Genomic DNA, 15,964 nt, shown 5'->3' with positions numbered 1-15,964 from the left:
AGATGCAGCATGGGCTTACCTTGTTTTTAAGTATTTTGTTAACCCTTAACCCACCTTTTCTTATTGGTCGAAACCCTAACTAGAGTTAATTGTTTACTCTTGAATTGGGTTTTGTGAGTTTACCTAAATATGGAAATTTATTAGGGTGGAAAGTTTCAAGAAAATTATTATTCATGCCGTTTTTCTTCCTTTTTCATATTTTAAATTTAAAAGTAGAGAAAATCAAATAAATTTATATGCACAGCAGAATCTATTTTTTTTATATATATTTTGCTTTTTTTTATATGAGAACAATCTGTTTTTTTAATGAAATACATCTGTACATTCTTTGTCCAAGTGGGACCCACAAGGCTGCAGTGTATCTAAACCGCACCTGAAGTCAAGTTAAAGCCCATGAGTGACTAGTGGTGACTGGTGAGGATGCTACCTGGTTACCTTCATGTGGTTATATGGTTAGAGACTAAAACCACACTATGAAGGTGTGGGGTGGGGATTATTAACATGGACCACCCAAAAGATCCCCTTTCATCATGAGAGGTGAGGGGGTGCTCAGTGCTCTTGTTATATGGGACCCACTTCCTTGCCACGCATTCTAGAAATATCCACGTCAGATATATTTATTATTAGTAAAACAAAGCAATTCATGTAAATTCACTCATATATTTACTCACCTTCATTAAGTTGATTCCATGACATTTAGTTTAAAAGTATAATAAATTTGATCAGCAATCTTTCATTTTTGCATAAGTGTGTTATATATCCTTTCATTCCTTGTGGAAATTTAGCCAGTTACTTCTTTAGCCTGAGAATATGAGATCACAATGGCACAACACATTAATGATCTCTGTTGTAGAAATACATTGATGAGTTGAGAGTTGTATTCGAGTTTCACACTGTTTGAATCAAATCCAAGGTTGCTTTCAGAGTTTCAGTCAGGCAACCAAAGAATTAACCTTCATATTACAAGATAATTTGTTTTCACGTTATTTACTTGTTGGACATAGTATTGATCAATGTAACATGGCGTGGCTTACAAAGAAACAGATGCATATCAATGTATGAGCTTGTTTTGAGAGCGTGGATAGACTGTCTGCATTTTTTACAATGTTCAATGTTGACAAGTTTGATCTCTACTTCATTATTGGCTAAACCCTACATGAGAAAGCTAATGATGTTCCTCTTTAATTGGCAGAGAATATGTTTACATAAAAACAAGTTCAACTAGCCTGATCAAAGTAACATTGAATTTGATGTAGTGGGTAATTGATGGGTTGCATCTTCATTGTTAAACATTGCAACTCTTCATGTGGAAATGAGTTGTTGACACGTTATAGTATAACAAATTAAAATAGCCATGCTAATACTATTAGGGTTGCAACTTGGGTGAGATTGGGTTGAACATTTGCAAAAATTTGAATGGATAGCCTGGGCTTGATCCTGTGTAAATTCTTCAAGTGGGTATTCATTTTCATCACCATCATCATCCATGTCTTATCCCAACTATATGATTAAATTGCTGAAACCTGTATAAGTTTGAGTATTGGGACAGAAATCGGTTCAAAACTGACACTACTTTTACATAACAGTGGCACATCATATTGAGTTAACTTTGGCTGTTGGGGGCCAACAGATTATGCTGTCGAGAGCGTTTTTAAGCAGGATATGTTCACCAATTCACACTCATATCTATGTTTATAGTTAAAAAGAAATAGGGGCAATTACATTTTACCCCACTCTATGGTAACGTGGCATTCCCAAAAATGTTATAAGCAACATAGGTTGTTGGCGCCCAACAGCCATCTTATCAGCCAAAATGAGGTAGAACCAAGATAGTAGTTAAAAAAAGTCATTTTGTTTGCGATGCTTTTTATTAGCATTAGTACCAATGCATGAGAGTGCAAATGTGGGGTGGCCATGAGCAGAGCTTTTCACGAGCTATTTGAGCTCAGCTAGGCATAATTTAAACCAAACTTCGAGCCAAGCTCGAACCCAATTTACAGGCCCGTTTGTTAATTGAGCCAAGCTCGAGCCTAATAAAACTTGGCTCGTGAGGCTCACAAGCCTAATCAAGCATCAACATACATACAAATAAAAACTAATAAATATGAAAATATTATACATATAAAAATAATATATATAACAAAAATGTTATATATATAATATTTTTATTTTTATAAATAATAATAACTAATTATTATAATTCTTAATTATATATAATTTTTTTTTATTTTATAAAATATTTGACTTATAGTTGAGCTCGAGCTTACAAGTTTTTAATTCGATCCAAACTCGACCTCAAGTCTCTAGATCAAACCGAGCTCAACCTCATACTTTCTTGGCAAGCTGAGCTCAAATAGTTAGTTTAGGGTTTAGGATTCAACTCGACTCGAATCCACCCCTACACACAAGGACATGGGGCAAAAGATGAATAAAAATAAATCAAAATTTGCATTCCCATATTTTGCACCAGTGCACTGCACTGTAAACAAGTTCATTTGCATTGGTATAAATGCATGGAAGTGCAACTAGGCCAAGTGTAAAATCTGGTTAACTTTTGCTTTTTGTGAGAAGTTAATAGAAAATCTATAAATATAATAAAATTGGATGGTCCACGTCACCATGTCTCTCCTTTGAGAGAAGTTATTTATCTATTTTCTTCATTTTTGTATTTTTCCTATTTTCTTTTGTTTTAAAAATATAAAAAAAGTAATCATTGCTTATTTTGATTAGATTAATAAAACTGCACACTATTAGAGACTAGAGAGAGACCTTTGGGTTTTCCAATGACTCTTATTTTAATGAAGGTTATTATTACATTTAAGAGAGAGAGAGAGAGAGAAAGAGTGAGGGAGTAGTAATAATAATGTTATTTTAAAATTTATAGTATTAATAATAATTACAACATTTTTAATAATTAACAACATTTTTATTAATTAACAGTATTAACCGTATTTATTAAAAATAATGTATTTATTAATTAATAGTATTTTTAAATAATTATTAGTATTTGTTCAAGAACAGTATTAAATAATGTATTTATTAATTAATATATGTAAGCTATAATTTATTAAAAAACGGTATTAATAATTATAGTATTTATTAATTAACAATAATTAAATTATTGAAGTATTTTATTAATTAATAGTATTAACTATACTTTTAGATAATATAATATTTTTAATAATTACAATATTATTAATTAATCAAAAGTATTTATTAATTAATAGTAATTTTAAATAATATAGTACCTTTAATAATTACAACATTTTTAATAATTACAGTATTTATTAATTAGTAGTGTTTATTAAAATATTGTATTTTACAGTATTAATATTATTTATTAACCATATATTATATTATTAATATTTTAAAATTGTCAATTAATGTAAGTTATAATTTAAATTTTATTTTAAGTATTATTTAAATTATATTTGAATTTTAAGTAATATAATTGCATTTTTAAACAGTAATTGAAAGTAATTATATTTAAATTATTTATTTAAATATAATTTAAGCTATAAATAGCAGAAATTTACATTTAATGAACCGAAATTATTGAAAAAAAAACAAAAATGGATTAGCATGATTTCCAATAAATATGATAAATTACCAAAAATTAAAAATATAACCATTAAATTACTTTTTGAGAGAAGCTATTTATCTATTTTCTCAATTTTTTGTATTTTTCCTATTTTATTTTTTTAAATAAAGAAGAGTAATCACTGCTTATCTTGATTGGATTAATAAAGCTGCATACTATTGGAGAGAGAGACATTTGGGTTTTCCAAGACTTTTTATTTTAATGCATGTTATTAATACATTTCAAGAAGACATTTAAGAGAGAGAGAGAGAGGAGGTAGTAATAATAGTTACTGTATTTTAAATTTTATAGTATTAATAATAATTACAATATTTATAATAATTAACAGTACTTTTATTAATTAATATAATGTAAGTTATAAATTATTAAAAATAGTATTAACGATTATAGTATTTATTAATTAACAGTAATTAAATAGTTATAGTATTTTATTCATTAACAGTAATTAATAATTGTAGTATTATTAATTATAGTATTTATTAATTAGCAGTGTTTATTGAAATATTGTATTTATTAAAAAATATATATTTTTTATTAATTCATTAATTAACAGTTTTTTTAATTTTTAATAATTACAGTATTATTAATTAATTAAAAGTATTTATTGAAATACTGGATTTAATTAATATAGTACTTTTAATAATTACATTATGTTCAATAATTGTAGTATTATTAATTACAGTATCTATTAATTAGCAGTGTTTATTGAAATATTGTATTTAATAAAAAATATTAATAATTAACAGTTTTTTAAATTTTTAACTAACGCATGTTATAATTTAAATTGTATTTTAATATCATTTAAATTATATTTGAAACCGTAAGTAATATAATTAAATTTTAATCTGTAATTAAAAGTAATTATATTTAAACAAATAATTTAAATATAATTTAAGCTATAAGTAGCAGAAAATTACATTTAATGAACAGAAATTAGCCTAGAAAATAACCAAAAATGGATTAACATGATTTCCAATAAATATGATAAATTACAAAAAATTAAAAAATATAACCAATAACATTACTTTTTGAAAATATGTACTAATTATCAATAATCTTCAAAAAGTAAATGTAATTAGTTCATAGTGTATTTAAAATATATTAGTTTTTTCGTATAAATTATAAATTATATAATTTAAACATTATAAGCCTTGCCTATGATGATATTAGTTCATAGTGTTGCAATGAAAAATAGAAAAAATGTGTTTCCTTTTATGTATTTCCATTATTTCACTTTCACTAATGAACTATATGTGTCCTCACCTCATAAGAAAAAGAATGCTGATAGGAGGAATGCTATTTATTTGAGAATGAGGTAAAAAGCAAGATGATGTGGTCCCCTTCTATATGAAAGAGAATTAATGTGGGAGGAAAGTGCAACTTCTGCATCAATTTTTGCGAAGCAAAATTTGCACTGCCAATGAAACAAAAAGTAGAAATCTTGTATCAAGTTAAAAATGCAAATCATAATTACAAATGAATGGATGCAAAACTGAACTAAATCAGGAGGTGAACAATGGTTGATTTTGTTTTAGAAAACAAAAACAACTGCCACATTAGCAAAAACAGCTGTTATGCTTTTTAATAAAAATAAAACCAATCATGTTGACCAACATCCCCCAAGACAGACTTATGTGTTTGCACTAGCGCAAATGGATAGTCGGAACGGAAGCAACAGAACCATCTTATTTACATTATTTATTTTAAGATTTTGCATACGAGAAATGCAAAGAAGAAGCGGCAATTTTATGTCCTTAGAAGTTCAGATTGTTCACAAATACCAATTAATTGCTCCCTATTTTGACTCATACCAAACGTGATTACTATTTCAACAGGAGACACAGCTACTAGTTCTCCAACATTTATGTCTATATCTTCTTCATTGCTTTATTTGCAGAGACAATGTTAATAATAGTGAGATGTATTTATTATATGTCTTTTATGGTCCCAATCAGTACCTTAAGTAGAAGGATTGACTTACAAGTTATAAGGGGTAAGATGGGCCCGAGTCCAACTCTGGTTGCAGATGCGCCTGGGCTAACCTTTTTATTAAGCTCGAACCTTAGGCCCAAACTGATGTTCATGGATGGGTTAATGTCGTTCACTTGTTTTAGCCCATAACTTATTATAACTTGTTTATGCAAAGGACGATGACCCAATTATGCATAAGCACCGGAGTTAAGCTGTTTGGTAAAAGCTGAGGCGGCTGAATTGAATGATTTATTGCATCTATCTTTTAATGAATAAGCTAATTAAGTTGGTTATGAATAAATTAGTGGGTGAAAGTGAAGTTTTGTTGGTTATTAGCTATATCCTCGAATATTTTATTATTTAATTATTTTATATATTAAAAGACATAATAATAAGTGATTCAGTTCAACCCTTTCAGTCATCATAAATCATGACCAAACTGTATACAATAAAAGCAAAGCACCGTTGTGAATCATGATTTAAGCTTATTTTTGGCCTTATTACGTCGCTCGTCATCGCTAGCACAATTATCAGTAAGGATTTAGAGGAATAAACAAATAAATAACGAGGATGTTAATTAAAGCCAGGCCCTCATGTCAACTCAACTAAGTACTCCCCATCTTGATATCTTATCCTCAGCAAGGTGTATGTATGCTTTAAACTCCTTTTGATTTGATTTTAGGGCATTTATTGGTAGGGTGTCAATTGGATTGGATTTGGTCCAATCCGATCCAGTAAGATGTTAGTCAATTATAAATGGATTAGGTTCAATCCAATCAAATGAATATTTTGGATTATTTTGAACTGGTCTAATTAATTTAATGTATGGACCGTCCAATCTATTCAAATTCATTTTGATTTATATTGAGTTCAATCCAAATCCGGTCCATTGAAAAAGAAATCTATATTTCTTTCTTATCTTATATTAATGGATCAGATATTGACTTAATCCAATCCAATTCAATATAAATTTATTACAAATAGACTAGGTCCAATCCAATTTAATAAATATTTCGGACCGAATTGATTCAATCCAATATGTCTTGTTTCCAAATTGATTTTGGACTGCGGGGTCCATAAACACCCTTAACCCCTACTACTATTATTAGTGAATTTGGATTTTGTTATATCATTCTCACAGCCCTTATAATCGTGCATCGAAAACATTTCTTATAAGTATGAAAATTTCCCAATGAATAACTGCAAAGTTTGAGGACGAAATTTATGTTCTACATTAGTGTTGATTATGGAGACAGTTATCAGAAAGAATTTTCTACTCAAGGTTAATCTTATCTGCTAATATTAACTACACCAAAATCCCCTGCAAATAATCAATAATGAATTCAAGGGACAAAAAGCCTCCTAATTAGATGGTTTTTGTTTTTGATGGATAAACAAAGTTTAACATCCCGTCAATTTGGATTTTAGGCTCACTTTAGGAATAGTATAATACAAATATATACAATATAAATACATATAAAATAATATAAAATACAAAGATATTTGTATTTGCACTCCTTAGTTTGAACCCTTAGTCTCTTAGGCTCAGTTTGGAAAGAATACAAATGCAAATATATACAATACAGATACATACAAAATATATGGTTTTGCATTCTACAAATTTGCATTTCTTTTACTCAACTCTATCACCCCTAATTTGATGATATAATATCAGTTATTATGTCAATAGCGAAATCAACTCTGCACATATTTGGTGTTTCCAGCAAACCAGCTCTCTAATCATCCCTCATATCCTTTTGTCACAAGTATTCTTATATTTTGCTCCCATTCACTCTATTAATTTAACCTTTTTTTTTCATTTTAAGGCAAATTCTAAATTGTATTGTGAAATAACAATTTCATTAATATTGTAAAAGTCTTTAACATGTTTGATAAATATACTTTGTAAAACATGAATCAATGAAAAATAAATAGAACAGGTAACGTCATTTAACACAATTGATTACTTAGTACTGATTATTAGGACTCTTACTTTAATTATTGCATCTAATGTTTGACTTTTTTTACTTGAGTTTACAGTCAGAATCAGAATCAGAATCAGAATCGGAATGGTCCATTTTTATAGTCTGTCTGGTTCAAAAAGAAATAGAAATGAGAATTAGAATCAGCAAGAATGGAATTTTATTCCCAAGGGAAGGACAAGGAATGACCATTTGAGAGAAAATGTCATTCCAACAAAAATAGAAATATAATTCTAATTCCATCCAATCAAACAGTCGAAATCAAAATAACCCATTCTAATTCTAATTTCAGACCCTTATTCCTACGAACCAAATGGAGCCTAAATTTCGACTCAACTTACTAAGTCAAATTAATGATATTCTATTTGCATTAGACTCTCTTGCTCAAAGTCAAAATGAACTTGGAACTGGGAAGGGAACCCTAGAATTTGACATTGCTACTATAAATTTCAATCTTATGGAGCACCCCTAACTAGCATCAGCTGAAACCACTAATAAACTTGTTAATTGCATTTATTTATGCTATTAGCAAATTTCAGACATTTAATACATAATTATAATTTTTCTTTTTCCCTTATAAAGACAAAAGACTTCATGAAAAAGTAAAAGAAAGGAAAGTAATTACTAATTAGGTTGTTGGAAGTAGGAGTGATGTTCATGGGCCTGCCATATGCATCACGCGCTGTTAGGCCTAATCCATTAAAATCCCTGGTTGCTGACATATGGCCCCCTTGATCACATCAGCGATAAATTATTTCAAGGCTTGATTGAAGAAAAGAATTAATGTCCAAATTTATGGTCCAGCTGATAAGCTCCTAGGTGGACCCCTGCCTGAGGGGTCCAAACCATTCTAGAATCTCCCTCGGCAATAATAAACTAATAAAGGGTGATAACATGACCTGACCACATCTTGCTGTCTCATGTTTTTTTATATATATAATATATGTATGATTTATGAACTGACAAAAGCCAAAGACAAAAGAGAACTACACTGTATTAAGCAGCGAAAAAAAAAACTGTTCACAATAAAAAAGCAGCCTACCTATGAATTTCCTGCCGATATGTACATAATATTACCCCGCAATTTCAAATAAATTTACATTGATGTAAAATTATGGCTGTGCAAATGATTTGAGTATAAATTCTGATTAATTTTTGTTTGGAATTTTAATTTATTTTGTTTGATTACAATGCAAATAAAGTATTAAGACATGAAGTAGAATAAATAAAACTCAAAATAAAATTAAACAAGAATTTGCATTTTTTCATTTGCACGCCATGAATTTGTATTAATATAAATAAAATTACACTGCAACCAAGTGCAACCTTAGTCACATATATATAGCAATTGAACAACTCAACTGCTGCGCCAAACCCACCTTAAAATAAATAAATACATACATAAATTGTTTACGACATAAATGTGAATAGAGGGAACAGACCCTATACCAAAAAAATGATGCTTTGAAAAGAGAGACACGCACCTGATACCTTTTCGTTTTCTTCAGGGGAGCGTTTCCTTTATCAAAATTCAAAATTGGGATGTGCTCTAATCATCATTCATAGTATTCTACTGATAAATCTTCACATTAGATTAATTTTATATTCTTGTTCTATAATCTACTTTTAATGTTCTTGTGAGTTTTCTTTTCTCTTATTGTATTTAATGATCCGCTGACCTATTCATCCTTTATTAGAAATAAGAGAAAATTCCCAATTAATAATACTTGTATTTTGAGCAGACAATTATTGTTAAGTGACATTTAAAAAAAAATAAACACAAATCGCAAATCAAATTAGGATCAACAGTGATATGACCCAACTTTCTTGAATAGAAGAGGCAAAGATTTGAAACTTAATTTTTTATTAACATTTAGATGATTTATAAAAAAAAATTAAATAACACTCGAAAGGCGTTTATATCTTTTTAAAATGCCACTTAACAACTAGTTAAGTGTAAATAATGGATTGACACATTTCGAAAATTCGAATACTGAATTGTTGGCTATTGACGCTCAGCATTCAATGGGCTCTTTCCACATTACATGTTAATAGACATAGCCATAAATTAATGCCTCCGGAACTGCTATTGTTGCATGGCATGGAGTAGTTCTTATGAACTAAATAATATATATGATAGAAACACAAACGTTTTCCCAGCATTCTCTGGAAAGAGAATGAAGTTCAGCAGATAAGTAACATATATGAGTTGAAATAGGTCGAGCTGTACTCTGTTTCGTGAAATATTCTCATCATCAGTGACTTAATTAGCCTTTCGTTCCAAACTCAAGTACGAGATTTTCCATAGAGGTTATTGTAGACGATCTTGGTTCGATAAACAAGAACCATACTCAACAACACTGCTACGATACAAAGTCCAGACATTATCATAGAAGTAAGGAAAAAACAAACGGCGCCCTCACACCTAAGTGACTCTTCAACGCCAAGTTCTACATCAGCCGGCATCGTCCTTCCTAGCAGAAACACTGAATTTTGCTTCTGCTGGTGATGGAGCTGCATCTGGCGAGATTGTTTCTCTGCTTCATGATCATAAATATTGCTAGCAATGACACCAGAAAAGATTAGAGATCCCGCAGGATTTGCTAGTGTAAGGAAATTGTACAAGGCCCCAAATTTTTTCAAGCCAAACAGCTCCGTGGCTGCAGCTGGAACAATCGCCCAATGGGCTCCATAACCAAGCCCAATCAACAAAGTACCGCCATACATTGCACCACCAGTCCATCCCATAGCAAAGAGCAAGTGTCCGACTACCATAATAATCTGGGCCACAGCCATGGCCACTGGCCTTGGATATGCGTAATCCCTGCACCAAAATAATAATAATAATAATGGAGGAAATGGGCAAAAAATTAAGTTCGAAATTAAGCAAACTATGGAATATGGATAGATAGATGCATTCAGTGCAATTGGGTCGCACCTTACAATAATCTCAGAGAAGTAGCCACCAGCAATACGGCCGAGGAAATTCCAAATGCTTATCATGGACACAAATATATGGGTATTGTCATACCCCAACGACTCACTCATCTGGCCTAAATTATCTATCACTGTCAATCCAGAACCTGAACCCAATAGCAGGGAGAAAAAGATGAGCCAGAAGTCTGCCTTTATCAGTGCCTGCATCAACGTAAAATCTTCCCCCCTGCGTGGACCCTTCCGTCTCTTGATTCTGATAGCTCCTTCTGCTGCTGCATGGACTAGTTTTGCTTGCAGCTGTGCAATTCGTTTTTCCCTTTCTGATGCAGGAAGCAAGTCTACTTCCACGGGCTTCTCCTCTTCCACCTCACTGAGAATAACCTCATTTGATCCACTCTGTCCAGATTTTCCAGGTCTATCTTTCTCGGTTTCAGGCGGTAAAAGGCTCTCTTCAGCAGGTGGTTTTGAATCTGAGGAAAGACTGATCAGAAGGATGGGAATCACAATAGGAAGCAATACGAGAATGAACAGTATTACTGTAAATAATGTGACCACAGTGTGGTTCACATCATCTATATCTTCGACAAGCATGACCCCCATCAAATAAGCAGCCAAAAGGATGCAGACACTGTAGGTAAACGTGAAGCTCGAACCATCAGATGGCCTGACTTGTCTGTGACCCCCAACTGGCCTAACGATGAACATCAATGCTATAACCACCATTGAGGGCCCAACTGCAACCATGAAAATGATTGCTGCCTGATCTGGAGCATTGATCATCGCATATACCTGGGTTAAGATTGCACCACTCAACCCAGCAAATCCCTTCAGTATACCCACAACAGGACCACGGCTTTTGGGGAAGTTCTGTACACATGAAACAAGTGCTGCCGTATTGAAATAGGTTCCTCCATTTGCTCCCACAAATATTACAACGCACATCTGCACATCTCAAACTGGGTTAATATATATAACAGTTACCAAGGAAACGACAGAACTTAATATGTATGCAGTTATTTAATTTCCACTGCTTTCTAATATTAGGCAGCAAACTTCACTGGTCATCATAAATGAATACAGCTGATTCATAAGGATAATAGCTTTCTCTGGACAGCTTGCATTTCAAAAAGTAATTTCATAAGCTTTAACCATGCAATAAATTCTCCTGAGCTCCTGAATCAAAGCAAGGGAAAATTCTCCAGCTGAGTTCCTTTAAAGGAACTGTTGAAGCATCAGAATTAAGTTCAGAATACTGTTAAAGAAAACCTTCTTGAAGAACCATTCTACTTCCAATTTCAGAAACAACTTTATGGATATAAGATAAAAAGGGTAAGAAAAAACTGAGTTCAAATTAAACTGTAGATAATTGGCTCCTTCCCCAAATTAATCCATTCAGAAGCCAAAATAGAAATAATACTCATCATCAAGTGAATATCAAATTATTAGCTCCTCTTATGAATCTAAGCTATCAAAATTATTTCCATCTGAGGACAACACAAGTGAGGTTATGCTTATCACAGACGGAAGAAAAAAAAAATGAACAGGAAAATAGGAAGCCAGTTATGAAAAAATATTAGCTCCTTTCTTCATCTAAATTTATAACAAAGTCAGACTAATAAATTCTATCTTTAAAGTCACTCAGTTGCTGCTCAAAAGCAGGTATACCACTTTCTTGTAGTTGTACCATTTGGAAAAAAAAAATCACGAAATCCAGTTCAAAAATAATTAGTAAGGTCTCTCGTGCATCAAATTCATTCCTATCGCATATCATTTTATAAACAACTCGTTTCATGAACGTAGATTCTTCAAATCACCTGTAATTCAGTGACTACAAACAAAATATTGCTCAAAAGGGGGGAAAAAGAGAAGTAGTACACAACACTAGCCTCTTTGATATGTCTAAATCATCACAGTTAAGGAAGAGAAATTCAGGGCTCATCCAAAAAAGAAGAAGAAGAAGTTCAGGGAATTCCAATTATGGAAAATATTCACGAAAAGGGAAAGAGCAGGTTGTGGGTGATCAATACAAATTTTGCTTTCCCAACCCAATAAAAGAACTTATTTCAATCGAAGTAAGTTTAGTGCTTAGATGAAGAAGACCAAAAAAAAAAAAAATCAATGTAGTAGCATAGCTGAACTCACCGCCCACAAAGGCAAAGTTGGCACTCTACCAGTAACAATCAGCCAAACCCACCCATACCCAATGAAGTTCTTTAATGCACCGATTAGAAGAGCTCCCCAAATCGGCAGAACCTCACACAAACTCCCAGCCAGAAATCCAACACTATCCCCGAGATCCTTAGCTACACCCAATCTCGCTATCTGTCTCTGGTTATAGTTCAGAGAGCTCTTTATCACCGGCGAAATGCTCCCATATAAATATCCAATCCCAGCGCACGACTGGATCCACATTGCCGCAACGAATACAAGCCATCTATTATTGATAAAATCCCTAAGCTTTCCCTGTAACCGAAACATCTCCCCGAACATCTTAGTTACAAATGAGAAGCTTGAAATAGAAGAAAAATGTTCTAATTAAGATACCATTATATGATCGACTGAAGTAAAGAAGAACAAGTAACAGAGCAACATCTATATATTCTTCAATATAATTCAAGGATTTTGACTTTCTTTTTCTTTCCTTTTTTTTTTTTACATTTCCCCTGCAAAGTGCAAAAGAACAACAGATTGGAGAAGAATGGACGACGCTCTCCGATGGATGACAGAAAAAATCAGTCAGGCCATTTACGAGGAAAAAATCAAACATGAAGAAATGGCAAGGATTATCTATTAAACCACTGGAATGCCACTGCATGGAATGCACAAATGGATGATCTGACGACATCGAGGTTTGAGAATTGAGATGTTGCAATTTGGAGGAGACAGTTAGACACCCAATCGCCAAAATGATGTCTTGTTGCAGACAGTAGCAGTGACAGGAGTCATGCGAAGCGATGATAAGGCGGAAGCACTCTCACTGAGTAATCCGCTACAGCCCCAAATCGCGGTCACGAACCACTGGCTCAGACAGAAACCGAAAGGGAGAGCGCTCCCGCCTCATCATCTAGACGGGTGGATTTGTAGCACGCTTATTTCTTTGTGACGGGTTCGCTCTCCCAGCCACGTATAACGAGACGTGTTATGTTGCGACCCTTCTGAGTTCTGTCAAAGTTTACACGCATTCTCAGAATTTTATCTCTTACGTTATTTTGGGGAAAATGATAGGGGTAATAGCATATAAGGGCAACTTTTAGGGTTTAATATCAATAAAAATAATATATTTAAAAATTTGTAAAAATAGGTTACTTTTTAAAAATAATATAAAAAATAGGTTAATTTTTTAAAAATAATATATTTAAAACTCTTTTTCTTGCCATTTGTCACAAGAGCCATCGCTTGCCGCTATTCGCCACCGCCATCTACTACTACCCGTTGCTGTCGCCACCCACCTCCCCCTCCGATAATGTTGCTGGACTCTGCCCGCCCCATCTCCGGCAACGTTGTAGGAGGTGGCAACGTTGGATAGAGAAACCATCGGTGCCACCACCGCCACTACCTCTGTGGGCAGCAGCAAATGGCGGATCTGGTGAACAAATGGCAAGAAGAAGAAGATGAATAATATATTATTTTTAAAAAGTTAACATATTTTTGATTTTTTTTTAAATATATTACTTTTATTGATATTAAACCCCAAAATTTACCCTTATATGCTAAAACCTTATATTTAAAAAATTTTCAAAAATAGGTTAACTTTTTTAAAAGTATTATCAATAAAGGGCAAAAATACCGCTCATCTTCTTCTTCTTGCCATTTGTTCACCAAAGCCGTCGCTCGTCGCCGTCCGCCGCCACCGCCTTCGCCTCCAGCAACGTTGCCGGAGGTGGCCGAAGGCTGAGGTGTGGCGGCGATAGCGCTAGTGGTCATTCCTTTGCCCGCTGCCACTGCCACCTTTGTCTCCACCCATCTCCAACAATGTTACTGAAGGTGGCGGCATTGGACAGAGAAACCACCAGCACCGCCACCGCCACCTTTGTCTCCACCCACCTTCGTCAACATTGCCAGAGGCGGAGGCGGCGATGGGCTGCAGCGGATGACGATGGCGGGTGGTGGTAGGCGGCGGCGAACGGCAACTCTGATGAACAAATGGCAAGAAGAAGAATATGAATAGTGTTTTTGCCCTTTATTGATATTATTTTTAAAAATTTAATATATTTTTGATTTTTTTAAATATATTAATTTTATTGATATTAAACCCCAAAAGTTGCCTTTTATATGCTAAAAATCCAAAATGATATGAACAATTTAAACAATTAACAGAAGAATAATTAAAATTCGAATATTCTAGTTTGATTCGAATTTGGTTAGTTAATTATTTTAGATAATCATTAATCAATATTCACATATATAAACATTTATTTTATAAAATATATAAATTATTTATATAATTTAAATATTATATATATAATTACTTAAACTATTTAAATATCTTTTTTTTTCATATTAGATATTTATTAGCATAGACATAAAGGGTCGGATACAGAAAGATTTCTGCCCCTCCAATAGCAATCAAATACGTCATTGGTCCCACTTAATATTTCAACTGACCGAGTTCAAAATTAACGCCAGTCGGATTTTTACGATTGTATTTGGAAACGATGCAAATGGAGTGTAAATATGGATTCAAGGTAAATTTGCATTCTGGTTTATTTTTATCTGTGTTTAGCAATATTACATTTATGTATTGATAAATGAAAAATTAAAGCAAATTTACATTAATAATAATATATAAAAATATATCAATAAAAATTAAGTAAATTTACATTTAAATGGGTTTTTGATAAAAAAAAAAGCATATACTTAACTGGAATTCATGTTTACATTCATTATAGCTAAAAATCTGTTTGGTAAAAAAGTAAATTTGTGAGTGCAAAAGTAACCCAATTTTACAATATATTTGAACTATTTTACGCTCTACATATTTACGTTCACACTTATTTACATGTTTTCCAAAGCCTTTGTTTTGATTTAGGCGCACAACTTAGTTCCATTCTTTTTTATTTTCATTTTTCTCCTGTATCCCACCTCTCTCTCATTCAACCAAACCACCGACATTCAACTTTAGTCGTTGAGATCACAAAGAAGCAACTGGAGGCAGCTCTTCTAAATCTAATAGATCCCAGGGAAAACAATTGGTTTCAGATATTCCGATCTATTTATCACATGGTGAAGGAAGTAAACGATATAACCAAACGAAAGAATGAAACAAGTGAAAGAAACTGAGTGTCATTTCTCTCTTAACCCGTTTCTAGATTTCCAAATTCCAGATTCCAGATGCTCTCTGGTTTATTGCAGGACACGCAGTGGCTCTACATAATTGAAATGTATGAAAAGCTATGTACCTTTGAAAAAGCTAATGGCTCCTCATCCTGTTGCCATTTAATAAAACATCTTGTTAGCTTTCATCTTACATAAT

General features: G+C 32.5%; 1 protein-coding gene across 1 annotated transcript; it reads right to left on the bottom strand.

Annotated features, from left to right (window-relative positions):
• Positions 1 to 9,759: 9,759 nt before the first annotated feature.
• On the bottom strand, positions 9,760 to 13,546 carry LOC104592868 (protein NUCLEAR FUSION DEFECTIVE 4). The gene is made up of 3 exons (XM_010252387.3): positions 12,634 to 13,546; positions 10,493 to 11,433; positions 9,760 to 10,378 (listed from the first exon to the last, which is right to left on the bottom strand). Exons 1-3 carry the CDS (start codon positions 12,979 to 12,981, stop codon positions 9,841 to 9,843), a joined length of 1,827 nt encoding a protein of 608 aa, XP_010250689.1. The 5' UTR covers positions 12,982 to 13,546; the 3' UTR covers positions 9,760 to 9,840.
• Positions 13,547 to 15,964: the final 2,418 nt, after the last annotated feature.

Source organism: Nelumbo nucifera, chromosome 3 (assembly GCF_055504915.1).
Source record: "Nelumbo nucifera cultivar China Antique chromosome 3, China Antique-T2T, whole genome shotgun sequence".
Lineage (NCBI taxonomy): Eukaryota > Viridiplantae > Streptophyta > Magnoliopsida > Proteales > Nelumbonaceae > Nelumbo > Nelumbo nucifera.
This window is presented reverse-complemented; position numbering and strand designations above follow the sequence as displayed.